At 37.4% G+C, this 16,645-nt stretch overlaps 2 protein-coding genes across 4 annotated transcripts; one reads left to right on the top strand and one right to left on the bottom strand.

Moving 5' to 3' along the window:
* Nucleotides 1–1,091: 1,091 nt before the first annotated feature.
* On the bottom strand, nucleotides 1,092–4,555 carry LOC110755661 (heterogeneous nuclear ribonucleoprotein 1-like). Its single transcript, XM_021956897.2, has 6 exons — nucleotides 4,400–4,555; nucleotides 4,253–4,293; nucleotides 3,727–3,890; nucleotides 2,518–2,617; nucleotides 2,242–2,411; nucleotides 1,092–1,969 (listed from the first exon to the last, which is right to left on the bottom strand). Exons 1-6 carry the CDS (start codon nucleotides 4,453–4,455, stop codon nucleotides 1,433–1,435), a joined length of 1,068 nt encoding a protein of 355 aa, XP_021812589.1. The 5' UTR covers nucleotides 4,456–4,555; the 3' UTR covers nucleotides 1,092–1,432.
* Nucleotides 4,556–6,287: 1,732 nt separating this feature from the next.
* LOC110755633 (flocculation protein (DUF1296)) lies at nucleotides 6,288–14,456 on the top strand. Of its 3 annotated transcripts, none has more exons than XM_021956864.2 (11): nucleotides 6,288–6,769; nucleotides 7,747–7,790; nucleotides 8,043–8,148; nucleotides 8,595–8,724; nucleotides 8,833–9,197; nucleotides 9,315–9,518; nucleotides 10,252–10,654; nucleotides 11,425–11,725; nucleotides 12,318–12,476; nucleotides 12,561–13,052; nucleotides 13,525–14,456. In XM_021956864.2, the coding sequence occupies exons 1-11, from the start codon at nucleotides 6,607–6,609 to the stop codon at nucleotides 13,816–13,818; spliced, it is 2,661 nt and encodes an 886-aa protein (XP_021812556.2). In that variant the 5' UTR covers nucleotides 6,288–6,606; the 3' UTR covers nucleotides 13,819–14,456. The 3 variants fall into 3 exon arrangements, with proteins under 3 accessions (XP_021812556.2, XP_021812559.2, XP_021812557.2); XM_021956867.2 differs by having other exon boundaries at nucleotides 6,289–6,769; nucleotides 9,339–9,518; XM_021956865.2 differs by having other exon boundaries at nucleotides 6,289–6,769; nucleotides 10,255–10,654.
* The last annotated feature ends 2,189 nt before the right edge of the window (nucleotides 14,457–16,645 follow it).

Genomic DNA, 16,645 nt, shown 5'->3' with positions numbered 1-16,645 from the left:
AAAATAATTGTCGCATAATCATTAAATTCAACGCCTCTTCGAAACTGATTCCTGTATAATCAGAAAATGAAAGCACCTCATTAGCTGTTTTCCCTTATAGCTTTCTCTCACAGCAATTTTTAACAATAAGTGATTTTCTCACAGTTTACCAAATAGGTTAGACTTCCCAAATTTTTTTAAAAATCACTTATTACCCCAAATAAGTAATGCCCACTAAATAGACTTTAGGATGATGACCAATCTCAATGAGGTTGGTTTCGGTATTTTACTTTGTCCTAACCGCACGGTCCAAGTTTAGAACAATCAAAATCGGGATATTTCTAAACTTCCAGAATCAAGCTATCTGCTGCCAGGAGGCGCAAGAATAGCGAGTCAGCATGCTGACTATGCATATGTCACGTGCAAGCTTGGACACATGGCGTAATGTGTGACTTCTTGAGAAAGTGGCACGTGAGCCTTTACATAATCTGTAATCTAACTTTATTGACTGGTTTTCTTCGTTTCGTTTCATATGATTGAGGGACGGCGTTTCACTTCATAGAATGGCAGTGTGGCACGCACTACAATAATCCTTTTTAATTCACAATAAATACTAAATAATGTTTTTTTCTTCATTAGGAGAGGGAGTACTAATATATTATAGAGTTGTTTCAAAACTGTCTCTTGCGTGAATTGAACTCGGGTGCACTCGGAGAGAAGGGGAGAATTTGAACCATTTTTTCCCATGTGCTATTTGCATCTCAAATAATACTGGGTTAAAATATTTTTCCTTTCTTGAAATGTTATCATGGCATTGGTTTTGTTATGGTAAATACTTAATCATTTGATGGAAGACTAAAAAGGTGGTGCATTTGCAACCATGGTGGAAGGTAATAAAACATACATTACAATTGACCCCTACATAACCAAGCAGATGATTCTAAGAGTCTTCTTCTAATTCTTGTGCTATCTGCTAGCAAGAGAAGCACACAAATATAAACATTGAACAATCAATCGGTTTATCGATCAAATTGACCGATAGAATCCTGTAATTTATCTAAACACGATGTGCAGTCCTGATTTATAGTCTTGCGAACTGAGAAGTAGAAATGTTAACAAAAGAATAGAACTAAGTTCGAATATATCTCAATTTCTAGGCTGATCACATAACAGTAAGTGTCTAGGTCTCAATATATGATGACAATCATTCATACAGAGCACACAAAAGATGCCTAACTAGAATCACAAGCCAATAATTGACAAAGTCTCTAAATTAGTGATAATCTAACTTTGGATGTCCATGCCAGAGTAGACCCAGGGACAAACTAATGGTTCATCTCATCTTCTAGCTTAGTGCCTCTTGCAGTAGTGCCTAGTGACAATGGAACCATAGGACGCAAAGAGTGATATTGGAACTTGCGTGCAACTTCTATTGGGAAGATTAAGTATATGTCTACCTTCCGTAAGGGTGGTAACGACTACTGCCGCCATAACCTGCCCTACTACCGTACAAGCCTCGAGGTCCACCATAACTAGCACCAGGTCCTGAATCATAAACATCAGCAGAGCCTGAACCATCATAACCACCATAGCCCCTAGCTTCACGGCCATATGCACCTAACCCACTACCACTGTATCCCTCACCAATCCCTCCACCGTAAGAACCCAAGCGACTAGAATAGCCAAATGACGACTCTCCACGATAACCAGAAAAAGCACCACCACCACCAAATCCCCCAAAACCACCTCCAAAATCATTACCATCTGGATATCCACCATAATCACCAAACCTACTGCCAAAACCACCCAGTGACCTATAAGAAGCAGGGCCATAACCTCCAGCACCATAACCACCAGGACCGAAACCACTCATGGAGTCTCCAAATCCACCGAAACTATCATTGTAAGGGTGTGCCCTAGAGTCACTACCAAATGCAGGAACATGTGCTGGGTTTGAGGCCTTCTTTGGTTCAGCCTTCTTGATCTCAACCTACAATAAAGAAGTGAGTTAACCTAGGCTTTTACTTCGCAAACCTTTTGTGAGACCTGGATTTAGGTAGAGGGAGATAACCCCTGCATTCAAGTCCACTACTAATGAAATATGGATAGTGAAAAAGTAAGTTGACTGAAACTATGATACAAATATACAACAAAATTCTTACAATTCTGAGAATACTTTGAAGGAAAACCTTCAAATATTCCTCTATACATAACATGTCCATATACACCGAACATCTTAAATGAACATTGCCAATAACTCACCTGTGTACCAGCCATATCAATCCTATTTCCATTTGCAAGAACATTATCAACAACTTTTTCGTTGTCAAATACAACAAATCCAAAACCTCGAGAGCGCTTAGTGACATGATCACGTATGATCTCATGCTCCACCACCTTTCCAAATTGTGAAAAGAAACTTTTGAACTCATCTGATGTTCAAATAAAAAAGTTGAGGGAGACGAAACAATTCATCAGTTGTGCAACAATAAACATAGCATCAGAATACAACCAATGGACAAAAATAATACAACAAACCTTCAGTAACTGTGGTTGGAATCCCACCAACAAAAATTTTCTTTGTTTTGAAATCATTTCCCTGTCCAGAACCCTTTGGAATGGTTCTCTTTATCTCAACCTGGTGAAAAATTTATGCCACTTGTCACAATCAAATTATTGGACACAACGTTACGTAAAAGAAAATTCTCTAAAAGAACAGTTCGATTAAAATTTAACGGGAGAAACATCATGAGAGCTAAATACCTGAATAGAAACTCAATATCAACTATCAAAACTTGATTAAAATTAAGCTCAATATTTACTAACTGAACCGTAACATGCCTATTTCATATCATAGCATACTAACAAAAGGCACAATTCCTCATTTTCGGACTATTGAAAGGAACATCAAATCCATATAATGTTCATTGATTTCATTTACAAGAAAACAACGAAAATAAGCCAACAAATTATTCTACAATTAGTTGAACTAATCAATTTAATTTAGGCCTTTGATTTTAGTTTGCTCAAATCTCTGTTTCGCTTCTGAGAAGCTGTAGGAAAAGAATAAAAAATAGTTAAAAGGTTCAGTCCGGTTGCATTGCAGTTATTTCTTCATAAATTATAACATGTGAAAGGGCTATAAGTTGTGATTCAAAGCCTAGCCTTCTTATGTTGTTTGTTTTCTTCTAATGTTTTGTAGGATTTTGGGGAAGAGATAGAAGGCCGTTATGCATGTTGTTCAGGGGCATATGATGAAGTCCTACTGCTTGCTACATATAATAGATTTACAAACATTTATGCCATTGCCAGTAGCAAGAAAAAGAAACATTCATGTAGCTTTCTTTTCTTAATTGAAGCACAGATCTGTTTTTGTTCATTTTTTGTCTTTCTTTTTTTGTTCATTAAGAATTGACTGATCAGTTTTTTTTTTTTGGGGGGGGGGGTTTCATTTTTCTCTTAAGTGTTTTTTTTCATTTAATTTTGTACTTGAGAAGGAAGAAATTGATGTGTAGTTTAACCAATTGATGTGTACTTACAATGATTATGTACTAATTAAACACTTGGAAAGTCGCGCGAAGTGCGAATGGTAGAATAAAAGACCTCTCACGTGATTTATGCAATGAATATGCACTAATAAAACACTTGGAGAGTCGAGCATAGTAGGAAAATAAAGCCCTCCCGCAGGCGCTGGAGGGGGCAGAGAGGCTAGTATATTAACAAATGGAGGAAGAATTTGACAATTACCTGCTTGTCATTGATTACATGAGTCTCTTCCATAACTTGGTCAACAACTGAAGGATCCGCATAGGTGATGAACCCAAATCCCCTAGGTCGACCGGTTTGCCGGTCTTTCATGATCACAGAGTCTATTATCTCCCCATACTTCTCAAAGTACTTAACGAAGGTATCTGTAACCGGATAATACAACAAACACATGGCACGTAGATATGAGAAAATTGAAGAAAACCCCTCAAAATTTCACAGCAAAGCAAAGTTGGAAGCTGTTAACAAAGTCCATAAAGCATCGATTTCACTCACTTGAAGAACATACCCACCCGAGTTTGCATACAGAATTACAATGAGAAGTTGTTAAAACTAAAAACTAAAAAAAAAGACTGGAAAGCAAAAATCCACAATTTCTCAGAAACGAAAAACACCCATTAAGATTTTGATGGATCATAATCATGATATACACTGTTAAGAAAATCTTAAAAACCATAATATCGCGGAATTAAAGAATACCCATAAAATTTAATAGAAGAAATCTTACCCAAGGTGGTGTCTTTAGCTAAGCCACCGATGAATATCTTTCTGCAACAACAAAAAAACACACAAAAACAATAACCAATTAGCTTATAATCGCAGCTACAGATAATAAAACTCTTTCGAGAGAGAAAGAGAGAGATAGAGGACGAACCCAGGGCTAGCACCGTCGCCTGAGTGAGGGTTATGGTTACTCTTCTTCGAAGCCATGTTCGTCTGATTTGGTTTGGGTTTCGGGATGTATCAGCGATTTTGCTTTTGGAGCCAACAAGTAATAACTAAATAAACAGAGTGCCAAAACAAGCAAGGCAATTTTGAAGGCGGTGAACAGAGCAAACAAAGCTAGGGTTGGGTTTGGGCCAAACATATTGGTCCAATTTTGATCCAATATGTTGCCTTAGGCCGAGCCCAAGACCAAAAGCTCACGTTGGCATTGAACATAATTGTTGTTGTTGTTGTTGTTTTTTTTTTTTTAATGGGGTTTCGATTTTTTTTTTCTTCATCCCATAATTTTATATCAACCATTTAATGCCAAAAACTAAATTATGTGATTTATTTGAATTTTACAGCACATCTCTCTCAAAATTTCACCCTTTTTCGGTATGAAGTTCTTTCAAATATATTTAGTTTGCAATATGAAATTTAATCTAAATATTTGTTTAAATGATTTTAATGGAACAATGTCGAAATTTTTGTTAAAAATTGAAGTGCTTTCTAAAAAAACCGCATATTGGGTGCTTCTCTAAAAAAACAATTGTAAGTCGCATAAGTATTTTTAAATCATTTTACGAAACTCAACCATAAGTGTTTTTCGTTGTTAGAAAACTCTTTTAAACCTTCTAAGAGCACTTCCAGACCAATCAATTCAACTCGTTACTAAGCAAATTTAATTGGTCATGAATTTAATTGTGATGCATTATTAATTCAATGTACTATTTCATACCTAAATAAACCCACCCCCCTTTCCCCTTCCTATTCCTACATGTTACTTCCAATTCCAAATTTGTGATGTTTGGCTTGAATCAACATTGCATTGACTTGACACTTGCCATTTGGTCTTCAAACAATTATGAAAGGGGGACACATGGTCAACACACGAACTAAAGAAATAGACTGGTCAAACCAAATATCCATCCAATTAATCATACAGTTAAAAAAAGTTAATACAAAAGTTAGGGCATTATTGGATGATTTAGGACTCAGTAATGCAAATGATTTAGAACACATCAACTTTGCTAATAGATTAACATAGTGGCTGTATATTCTTAAACGATACCTTTTAGCAACTCAAGTATATTCTCATTACATGAAACTGCAATTAGTCCATATAATATTTATTTTAATATAGAAAACACGAATGCTTTGCAGTTTTATTCAAATGCACGATTAAATATTTATGTCTAAAGTTTTTTTTTTTTTTGGGCTAATAGGATTTTTGTTGTTGCTATAAAGTACATGTATTATTATGTATTGTGTTATAAAAAAAAATACGCATACATTGCTTTAGGTGTAGAATAAACTGATTACGCCGCTACATTGTCTTATAGAAAATTTCAATAACACAATATTGAATTATCGAGTATTAAGATTTAAATATCGATAATCAATTAGTTTTTTAATATTAGAAGAGATCTCAAAGTTCGAATTACTCATTCTATAAATAAATAAATAAAAAGTAAAATATAAATTTATTAGGAAAAGGAAAAAAGAACTATCATTGTGGAGCAGTGAATATGATGGTATTTTTTTTGGATCTGAGTGTAAAGGTGGTGGTAGGATACTATGATTGAGCTAGGGATCACACACATTCTGAAAAGTGGACAGTGATGAGTAGGCCTAGCAAAAACATATCAAAATATCAAAAGCACAGTGTCATTAACAAATGCAAAGACTAGTAGGCTAGTAGTAGCTTCCCCATTTGAGAAATGGAATCAAACACAAATCAAAAGGAACAAAAAAAATAAATTTAATTTGTAAAAATAATTAAAATAAAAAACAAAAAAATTAGGCAAATCAACCAAAAAGCCCTACACTCCAAAAACACTTTCATTTAGCTCCCTCCCCCCTTCTCTCTCTATCTCTCTCTCTCTCTCTCTCTCAATTCTCCTCCTCCTTTCTTCTTGTTCTCGTTCTCATTCTGTCTGTCTGCTTGTCGTAGATCAATTCAAATACCCATAAAAAGCTCATTTTTTCCCTTTCATTTAAAATTTTTCATCTTTTAGCATATGTTCATATAGTCATCTAAAGCCCAATCCTCTCTACCCAGCAATTCATATTCTCCATCTAAGTCTCTGTTTCCTTTGTCCTATTTCCACATTTTCACTCAGTCTTGGGTCTTTTGGCTTTGTGGGGTTTGCAAAGATGAGTGGTGGTGGGTTTAGGGTTTCAATCCCAAACAGTGTGAGGAAGACGATCCAGGACATCAAGGAGATCACGGGCAATCATAGTGAGGAGGAAATCTATGCAATGCTCAAGGAATGTAATATGGATCCCAACGAGACCGCGCAGAAGCTTCTCCTCCAGGGTACCTACAATTGGTTTTTTGCTTTGCTCCTTTGTTTTGGTTGCCTCGGCTTGGTTACCTTGTTTTCCTTTCTGTGATTCGACGTGATCCGCGTGTTAAAGTTCTTGTTTTTTGCTGTTTCATCTGGTTTGATTTGATTTTGATTATGTGGGAATTGAGTTCAGTTTTTTATTTGCTATGATGGGTTTTCACTGTTTGTGACTTTGTGTGTTTCTTATAAGGCTTAGTTGGATTCTGATATCATCTTAGTAATTGAGTTCGTACTTTGTTGTTTCATAGCAATCATGTTCAGACATTTCAGAGTGACTATGCCAATAATAGTGAGATAAATTTGTGTAAAATTAGAAGATTTAGATTAATTTTATAATTAGGTTTTAATTCTACCATAAATTGTGGTCATTTTTGGGGTCCAGAAGTAAGCTCTAGCTTGCCTTAAAAGAAAAAAGGTTTATTGAAGTTAATGTGCATGTTTTTGGAATTAATCCTCCATTTGGTAAGTTCGGAATAAAGGTGAAAAGGAAAATAACTTTAGGATTCAGTGTTGTTTTGGTTTTAAATGTTTGAAAGCTACATCCTTGTTGAAATATTTTTGCAGTGAGCACAGTGAAGTGGTCTTTTCCTGGAAAAATGAAAATCAAAGACTATTCAGGAGTTGGGGTGGAGGATCTCTGGAATAGGGTTGGATTTTCAGCTTTGTTGTGGGCATCTGTATGAGCAGGGTTTAGGGATTCAATTTTTTTTTCTCTACTATTCTGTTAGATTGGAGGGCCTGCTATACACTAACTGGTTTTTAGTCTAGTCTTGTCTTGGAGTTGCACATGTTCCAAATGAGGTTGTGTAGGTCTATGATATTTGTTTGCGGTGGACTTCTTGTCCAAGGTTTTGTACCGTCTAAATTCCAACTGTATGGACTTGTTGCTCCGTCTATTTGTTCTTTTTCTTTAAGTGAAATAATACTCTTATGTATCGATCTGCAGATCCATTTCATGAGGTTAAAAGGAAACGTGACAAGAGAAAAGAGGTAAGAGATTCTAATCATGGCTGATTTTTACCGACAGCCAAATCAGTTAATTTGGGAAACTGGTCTGTAAGGGAGTGGATTTTTAATATGTTCTATCATGAAGCAACTCTTTTTATTTTTTAAAAAGAAAATTTATAATGTGGTTTCTTTACAAATATGTGTAGTTTGTCTTTTGTATTATTTTCCTCCTGATTCGTTTTTAATTATGGTTTTTTAAATTTGAATAACAATTACTTGTCTTATATCTTGCAGAATCTGAACAACAGAGAGTCTGCAGAGTTGCGGTGGAGACCTGGAATGCAGGGACGAGGGGGTAGGGGTGGTCGGGTGAATTTCTCACCTCGTTATGTGTCACATGGTAAGCGACACTCAAATTACAATGTGTTTGAAGGTCACTATTGCCTGTACTTTTTCTTTTTATCCTTGCCAAAATCCTGGGTTCAATGATATGACTTAATTATGTTTGCCGATTAGGGCCAAATTTTATGTTTTTCTACTGACTATAACTGTATAACTTTTTTCTCCAACTACTATTTCCTTTGTGTTAATTTAACAGTTCCATAGAAGGTTGCCTAGTCTAGTAAGCTACACCTTTTTTATTTTCTTGGTATCTATGGCTTGGGCGGAATTAAGGGAAAAATTATATCTTCCCCTTCTCCTCAATATGATTGGAGTTATTAAATTTGTAGATTTGAAAATGTTTACTTACACCCTGCTTTACTGTTGTAACAGTTTGAATCTTATTGTGCCACCAATCTTAGTCATACCAGCCAAGCTAACTTTATTCTGTGTACTTTTTGTCAGATGCTGGTGGTGGTAGAAGTACTGCTCCTGGAACTGAGAATGGACCCAGTCAGGTTGCAGAGAAAGGTGGTGCTCCCTCTTTGCCAACCTCTCGCGAGACAAAAAATAAAGAGCGAAGTCTGGTAACAAGGTGGCTATAGTTTTAAAACCAAATGCCTTTATGTAATTTCCGTGGCCATTCATCTTGAATGCAGTTTATGTTTGGTATTTAACTTATATGTTTAAATATCATTTGCAGCTCTGTACCGGTCATTGTGGATGGTTCTACCAATGTGGTTTCTGGAAGTACTAGTGTTGTGCATCCCTCCCATGTATCTGCTGGAAGTGGTCCTGATATAAGTTTGTCATTGGTTGGAGATAATTTGGGAAGTTCGGTCCCCCCAGTGGATGCAAACAAGAACACCACTGTTAAATTTGGAAATGAGGACTTGCATGAGCAGCCTGCACCAAGCTCCAGTAGTGGCTTGGTGTTGCCAACCCCAGCATCTACATTGGCAGTTTGTTTCTCTCCTTCAGATCCAGTACTTGTGCCATCTAATGATTCACGGCTCCCAGGTTCTGTGGGCACAATTAAACGTGAAGTAGGAAGTCATCATCCTTCTGGTGAGTCAGATGCAACTGATGAGATCAATTTAATTGCTGATCTAGAATTTTAGAAATTTAATTTAGTTTGATAGACTATCCCCTGCAAAGCTAGTATTGAATTATAACTTGTCTTAGCATTCTTGAATGATGCTATTGCAGCTTCTGAGATTGGTAGCTCTCAAGCACAAGGAAAAGTGGCAAGCAAAACACAGGGAGTTGGGAAAAGTCAGCTTGCTGATCTTTCACACCCTTCATCTACTTCAACTCATGGCAGTTCGGGTAGTCGGCCATCATCTAATTACAGTAGCCGGTCACAACAATCAGTTGGCACTCAAAAAGGTATGATACTGGTTTTGTTTGTTGTGTGTACTCCCCTATATATATATATATATTGTCTTAATAATTATGTTGGGTACTTGAAACTGTCAAGAGTTCATATGGGTTTTTGAGACATTAGGGATTGTGTTAATAGTTAGACTTCACCTCCAACCCAAGCAGCTTCCATAAGAAAAGAGGAAGGAAAATATGATGACCCGCCTTTTGCTTTTGTTATTTTATTGATGTGCTTTTGCATTGTACTAAATCTCTCAACTTAATATTGAAGTTGTTCTAATCTGTCTGAAGCATTCAAAATATTGATAATTGTCCTTGCATTATCGGTCGTTATGTGTCTCTCTGTTGGTAATAACTTTTGATTCTTACACAAGAGAATCTACTTAACAAAGGTACACTTAGAATGGATGGCTGACATTCTTTGAAATTTGAACGTGATTTTCTGCTTGACGAATAGAGTGTTGGCTGCCTGCTTTGCTTTGGTCAGTATTGGGTAGTTCACTGTTAGATACTTCATTTCTCCTTTGCAAAGAAAGACATCAGAGTTAGTCCAGTCTTTTGCAATTTTGGAGATAATTTGTGTTGTCATACAGGATAATTTTCTGCCTACTAGAAAAGCTATATCTATTTGCCTTGTTGGTAAAAAAAAACACCTGATGACTTGATGTTTATTATTTCTTGAATGCTTATGATAGTTTTTGACTTGTGCAAACTTTGTATGATATATGATTGTCTTCAGCAGTCGGTACCAACAAGGAGTGGAAACCAAAACCTGTAAATTCTACTGTTGTTCAAGGTCAAGGAACAACTGGTACTGCTGTTGCATCTGAGGTTCCTGCTGATTCTGTAAAGGCCCCGTCCCAGTCACAGTCTGTTTCAAGCGTCCTTGATTCAGAAGAAGCAACTTCAAAATTGCAGAGGAAGCTAGAAGAGTTGCACCTTCCCCAGCGCAAAACAGTTATTCTTCCAAATCACATCCATGTTCCTGAATCTGAAAGAACCAAGTTGAGTTTTGGAAGTTTTGGTGCTACCTTTGGCGTGACTACTGGCTATGTCAGTGGTCCTGAGACTGATAAGAGCTCAACACCTCGGTCTGAAACTTCTCAGGTTATTGAAGAAGCTGTGGAGGAACAGTTATCAAGGTTTGTAATGATGATTATTTACTTTACTGTATCATATCAATGCTGTATATTTAAGTTTGCCTGAGACTAGATGCATTGTTTTTATTTTTACCTCCCTTAATGGTTAAATTCTCTACTTGTTCTCCTCTGGCAATACAACATCAATAAAACTAGTAGTATCAGGAAAATCATTCTGTCGAATACTAGGGTGGTCAATAAAAATAAGGGTAGCTCATTTGCAAGGAACTTTTTGGATGTAGAAAATTGAATTATTGCCCCAGATTTTTGGCACATATTGTCTCATCAAAGCTTTTCGGCTTGTATTTGACCTGGCTTGATATTGATAGTTGACCCTTTCCCTTTCAGCTTAAGATTTTGGGAATAATGGTAAACCACCAAACCTTATCATGGCATCAGAGCAGGAAATCTTGAGTTCAAATCCTTGCAATTGGTGTTGGACTTTAGTTGTAGAGAGAGGCCCAAATTTGAAGGGTTGTGTCAGAATATAAAATTATTGCTGACCCACATCCTAACTGCTTGTGCTTTGGGATTATTGGTAAACTAATAACCTTTATCAGACCCTAATCATGCAATAAAGCTCATTTTCAAGCAAGTAATTGTGTAGCCTGTGTTCGGGTTTAAGCAATTATAGTGTACTGCTTGTAACTTTGACAACAAACATATTTCTGATCCTGGCATTTTTATCTACTGTGGTATACCATATAATCTCTCTGTAGCGAAATTGTGCTGATGCTGTTTTATTATTGTTATTTTTTATATCTTGGATCCAGCAATCAAAATGCATTGGCAACTGCCAATGAGGATGATTATCCTGATCATCCGCAATCACCTACTCACGCACCTGAAAATATATCATCTGGTGAGGGTGATGTCTCATCCAGTGCAACCCAAGGACAGAATGAATCCAAGCATGACACTGCATTGCCGTCTGGAGGCCATCAGTTCTCTGTGTCTCATACTTCCCCAAACTACAGTTTTGGGTTTGTGCCCCCAATTTTGGGGAGTCAGCTTGCGCCATTTGAAAACTCCGAGTCTCAACCACGAGATATTTCTCGCCTTCCAAGCTTTGTGGTGAGCTCTCAAACTTAGCTTCCCATTTTATGAGACCTTCCTATATTGTAACTGCTTATATAATAAAACAGCTCTCAAACTTAAGCTTCCCTAAACCTTGTTCTCTAATGCGGACATCCTTATTTTTTCTAATGTCTGGACTAGTTTTTTTGCATTCTTTGTGCTAATAAATCAACTCAAACACTTTTCTCACATTTCTTGGTACTAGTAGAATAGAAACCATGCTCTGCTAATACCAAAAAGTCAAACATCACCTCTAGATTGGGCATTTCCTTCATTGGTGGCCTGTAGAGAGAACTGGGAGGCTTTTTATGTGCTTCACTGCCTTTTTTTTAATGACAACAATATTGAAAAGAAGAGGGATACACGAAACAAATTGGAAATGGTTTCCTTTCCATTGAACGAATGAATGAATTCATTCTGATCATGCAAAAAACCAAAACGAGTTCGGACATTAAGAAGTATCCGGACGTCCGCACTAGAGAATAGTTTTAATATATATTTTCTTTATTTGTATTAGATGTTTCCTTGTTGATTGACTTTTCTTTTATTTTGCAATCATTTGATGGCAATCATAACTATGTGTCCATAGGTACAACCACCCTTTGACCCAGCAAGTTATTATGCCCAGTTTTACCGCTCAGGTGCTGATAGTGACGGCCGCCTTTCTCCTTTTCCATCTCCTGGGGTTTCCTCCAAGTACAATGGGAATGTTGCAGTATTGCCTCCAAGTTCTCAGTCTCCACAAGAGGTTTGCATTACTAACACACCTAGGTGACGAGTTAGTTTTATAGATGCTTCCTTTATTTTGATGCTACTATATGGCTATTTGCAGGGTGGGGTTCTATCTGCAGCTGGCCCAACACCATTGGTGACACAGGCTGCTGGGCTTGTGCAAAGCTCAATAGGTGTAACTCAGCAGCAAGTTCCTGTCTTTCGACCGCCAGCCGGGATGCACATATCTCATTATGCTCCTAATTACATTCCCTACAGTCACTATTTTTCCCCATTCTATGTTCCACCTCCAGCCATCCATCAATTTTTGGGCAATGGTGCATTTCCTCAGCAACCTCAAGCTGGTGGTGTGTATCCAGCTCCTCCAGCAGCAGCTGCCACAGGAGTCAAATACTCACTGCCACAATACAAAACGGGGACTAATACAGGGAACTCTGCTCATATCGGAATGGCAAGTGGTTATGGACCATATGGCTCCTCCCCAGCTGGTTATAATCCCAGTTCTGCCACAACAGCTGGAAACTCTACTGCTAATGAGGATCTGAGCACATCTCAGTTCAAGGAAAGTAATGTATACATGACGGGCCAGCAGGTTGGTTTTTATCTTTTCTGTACTTTTTTGTTGTTGTTGCACGGATTTTAAATAATAGCAATAAAAGTCAGAGCCTGCTTTTCCGTAATTTGTTTACTTTGTTGGTGAATTTGGATGGAAAGGGACAATAGGATGTTTTACAAAGCGGATGGTTAATACAGATAAAAGGATTTTTTCATGGGGATGCTTTTTTCTTAATATCTCTACTTCTTTACTTTTTTGGGACTTTTTTTGTGTGCATGTTTTGGTGCTCCTGTATACTTTTTTTGTGCTTGGGTTTTAAATATCTCTACTTCTTTCTTTCCGATGAACTTGTAGAGGCTCATCATTCCTAAGTGGTACAAATAGTTGTTAGTCTTAGAGAGTACTGGGTTTTCCCATCTTCCTTTCATGTTTATTAGAGCATTTAGTCCTTCCATTTTCCCCCTTGACATCATTGCTTGCTTGACATTTACAAATTGCTTTTCTACAGAGTGAAGGATCTTCTGTGTGGGTTGCTGCACCTGGCCGAGAAATGTCCAGCTTAACAAGTTCATTTTACAACCTTCCCCCACAGGGTCAGCATGTTACTTTCACCCCAACACAGGCTGGCCACGGCACCTTTGCTGGTATCTACCACCCTGCACAAGCAGTAACAGCAGCCACTGTTCATCCACTTCTGCAACAGTCCCAGACCATGGCTGGGGCTGTTGACATGGTGGGACCTGGGGGCAGTGTTTATCAGCAGCCTCAGCATGCACAGATCAACTGGCCGAGTAACTACTGAAACAAAAATTTGAGTTTTTGTAAACTTCAAAACAAGAATTGCAAGTCCAATCTTGGGAATTCTTTTGGACAACTCCAACTAGTTTGGATAGAGGAAGACATCAAGAAGATACAAAGTTGGCTTAGATTTGAGTGTAAATCTGTTAAAGGAGGCTGGAAAAAAAAATTGCCAATAGTATCTTCTGATTGTTTGGGTTGAGGACATAAAAGGTGCAATCCACCTGTAACTGATATTGACCCGTTTAGTTAGTCAAGGTAGGCATGGCAGATCTTCTCTTTCTTTCTGCTGCTTTATGGTGTTGCCATTTTTCCCATTTCACTTTGAAGTCCTCTCTCGTCTCTTCCCCTTCCTGTCTCTCTGTTCTTTCTACTTATCTTTTTTGAAGTTTTCGAACTTAGAATTTACTTTCGAGTGGTGAGAATCTCTTTCATTCTCTCTTCTATATCAGAGGTTTTATAGGTTTTGGAAGGTAAGATATAGGCTGGTGAAGAATTTCCATTCCATTGTTCTTGTCTTTCTGTTGTCTTACCTGTAAAGTGAATTTTGATAGCAAGAAAAATCTGTATTGGACTGTTGTATTTGGTATAACAGAAACAAACATGTCAATTGTATTAGTTGACTCTGGCATTGCTGAGGCATCTCGTAGTTTGCAGGGTTTTGAGGCGAATTTCTTGTGTTCGAAGGAAAAATACGTAGTTGGATTCTGATATCAGTGCAGAATATCCCCTTTTTGATTTATGCGTTCTACTTTCTTTGTAATATCCACTAATTAAGACCACTTGTCGTCATGATGACCCATATTCAATGTGCGGATTTGAGTGTACAGAAACAATTTTACACACACAAAGGTTTATGATTGAAGAGTGTCATGCTTGATTGGTCGTATGATTGAACGGAGCTCAGGGGATGAGTGACTATTTGATCAGTAAGTTTGTGCAAATGAGTACAAGCAATGCGATTAGTTTGATGATTTGTGGCCTAATTATACCAAATGACTGCCAACTTAACAGTATAAACTGTTCTTTGTGACATGCTTTGCCTCTTGAGATGAGCTGCAGGCCAATTTTTTAATTTGATATGAAACTATTGGCTGACAGACTGCAAAACGAAGCCGAAGCCAAAGCCTGCCACTCACTATCCGTCGCTATCCTGCCTGGATTTATCCTTTACTTTATTAACATTGTTAACTTTAACTCGGCCCTATCAGAAAAAAAATACTAAGCTTTGCTTCTTGTGTTCATCGATGTGCATTATGTTAAAACTTAAAAGGAAGCAAAGTGTTTCTGTGCTAGACTGCTATCATATATTTATAACTGTAGAACCATAGCTAAGTAGACATGCTCCATAAGTTGCTTAATGTCCATAAACTCAAGCCATTTGTGCGGCATGCGCTGCCTAAGCAAGCCCCGGCAACGCAGCCACAGTCACGGCCAGAGGAGGATGGTACTTCTATCTTGAAGATTGTCCATGCAGGTGGACATGTTGAGAGCTACTACATGGCTATTCCTGCAGCCAAGATACTGGAGAAGTACCCCTCTTTCTTGCTAGCCAGGCCTGAAGTCTTCAGGCGGCCCCGGGATTCGGTAGTGAAGGCTGACGAGATCCTCACTCCTGGCCAAAAGGTCCTCCTAGTTCCTCGTCGAACCATGAGGAAGCTCCGGCGCAGAATAAGAAAACCCAACAAAGAATTTTCAAAACCCAACAAAGAATTTTCTTTCAACTCTTATGTATCTCAGTCTTCCATGGACGTCTCAAGTCACACAATTTCGCAACGGAAACAAGGTGCTGCAGCAGTTGGTGAGCTGAGTGACTCTTCTTCTATCTGCAGCATCATTGGAAGACAGAAAAGTGTTGGGAAGAAACATGTGACATTTAGTGGCATTGATGTGAAGCACAGGTACAAGGCTGGTGAAATGGAGCACTCAACTTCAAGTGAGAGCTCAAGTTCTCAATCTCATGGAAGGAAGAGAACGGTGAGAAGTGCCATGACATGGCAGCCCTCCCTTACAGCCATCACTGAAGCTCGGGGGGCTTATCATGTCATGAAATATAAGTGATGTTTTTCTTTGATCCCAAATCATGTAACTTGTTTGTACTTACTTAATTACTACAACAGATTAGCTACATGTTTATTTTTTTGAAATTATAAGATGTTTATTATGAACACACATATATTTTGGTAAAACAATTCAATATCATGCAATTTATCTTCCTGAAGACAAGATAGTGGAAATTTCAGTCTAAGAACACAGAAAACCAGACGTATGACAAAATATATATAGATATTCCAAAAGAAAACATATTTTTATGTAAAATTTTAAACCTTTTCCTCGTAATTTTAAACAAGAAATAATCATTTGGGCATCTTAATAATGGCATATGCCGTACAACACATAAATTATGTTTTAATTTCTCATGTTTTTTACTAACAGTAAATGCATGTTTTTAAAAGGTTTTTGGCCCACTAGTGTAGTGGTTTGGAGTATTTACTCATTCAGGTAAGGTCCTGGATTTAAGTCTTAGCATCCGTATAATATGTGTAAGTTTAATATACTATCGACCTTCGTAATAAGAAATGTAAAAAAAAAAAAAAGATATTTGGCATCAACTGGTATTTACTATTGACTGCACTGCTTTACAGCCAAACCAATGATTTTAACAAATAAAACAATAAAAAGGAAAAACAAAAAAGTTACTGTATAGACAAAAACGTTATGGTCAGTGTACATTTTTTTAGATTTTTATACAAAAAAGGACAAGAAATATTCCAAATAAATTCTTCACAGAAACCAAGTGGATTAAAATAGTTTTCTTCTTTTGCATGATT

This window comes from Prunus avium, chromosome 3 (assembly GCF_965620075.1).
Source record: "Prunus avium chromosome 3, drPruAviu1.hap1.1, whole genome shotgun sequence".
NCBI classification, from domain to species: Eukaryota; Viridiplantae; Streptophyta; class Magnoliopsida; order Rosales; family Rosaceae; genus Prunus; species Prunus avium.
The sequence above is the reverse complement of the archived record's forward strand: the minus strand, read 5'-3'. Positions and strand labels throughout refer to the sequence as shown.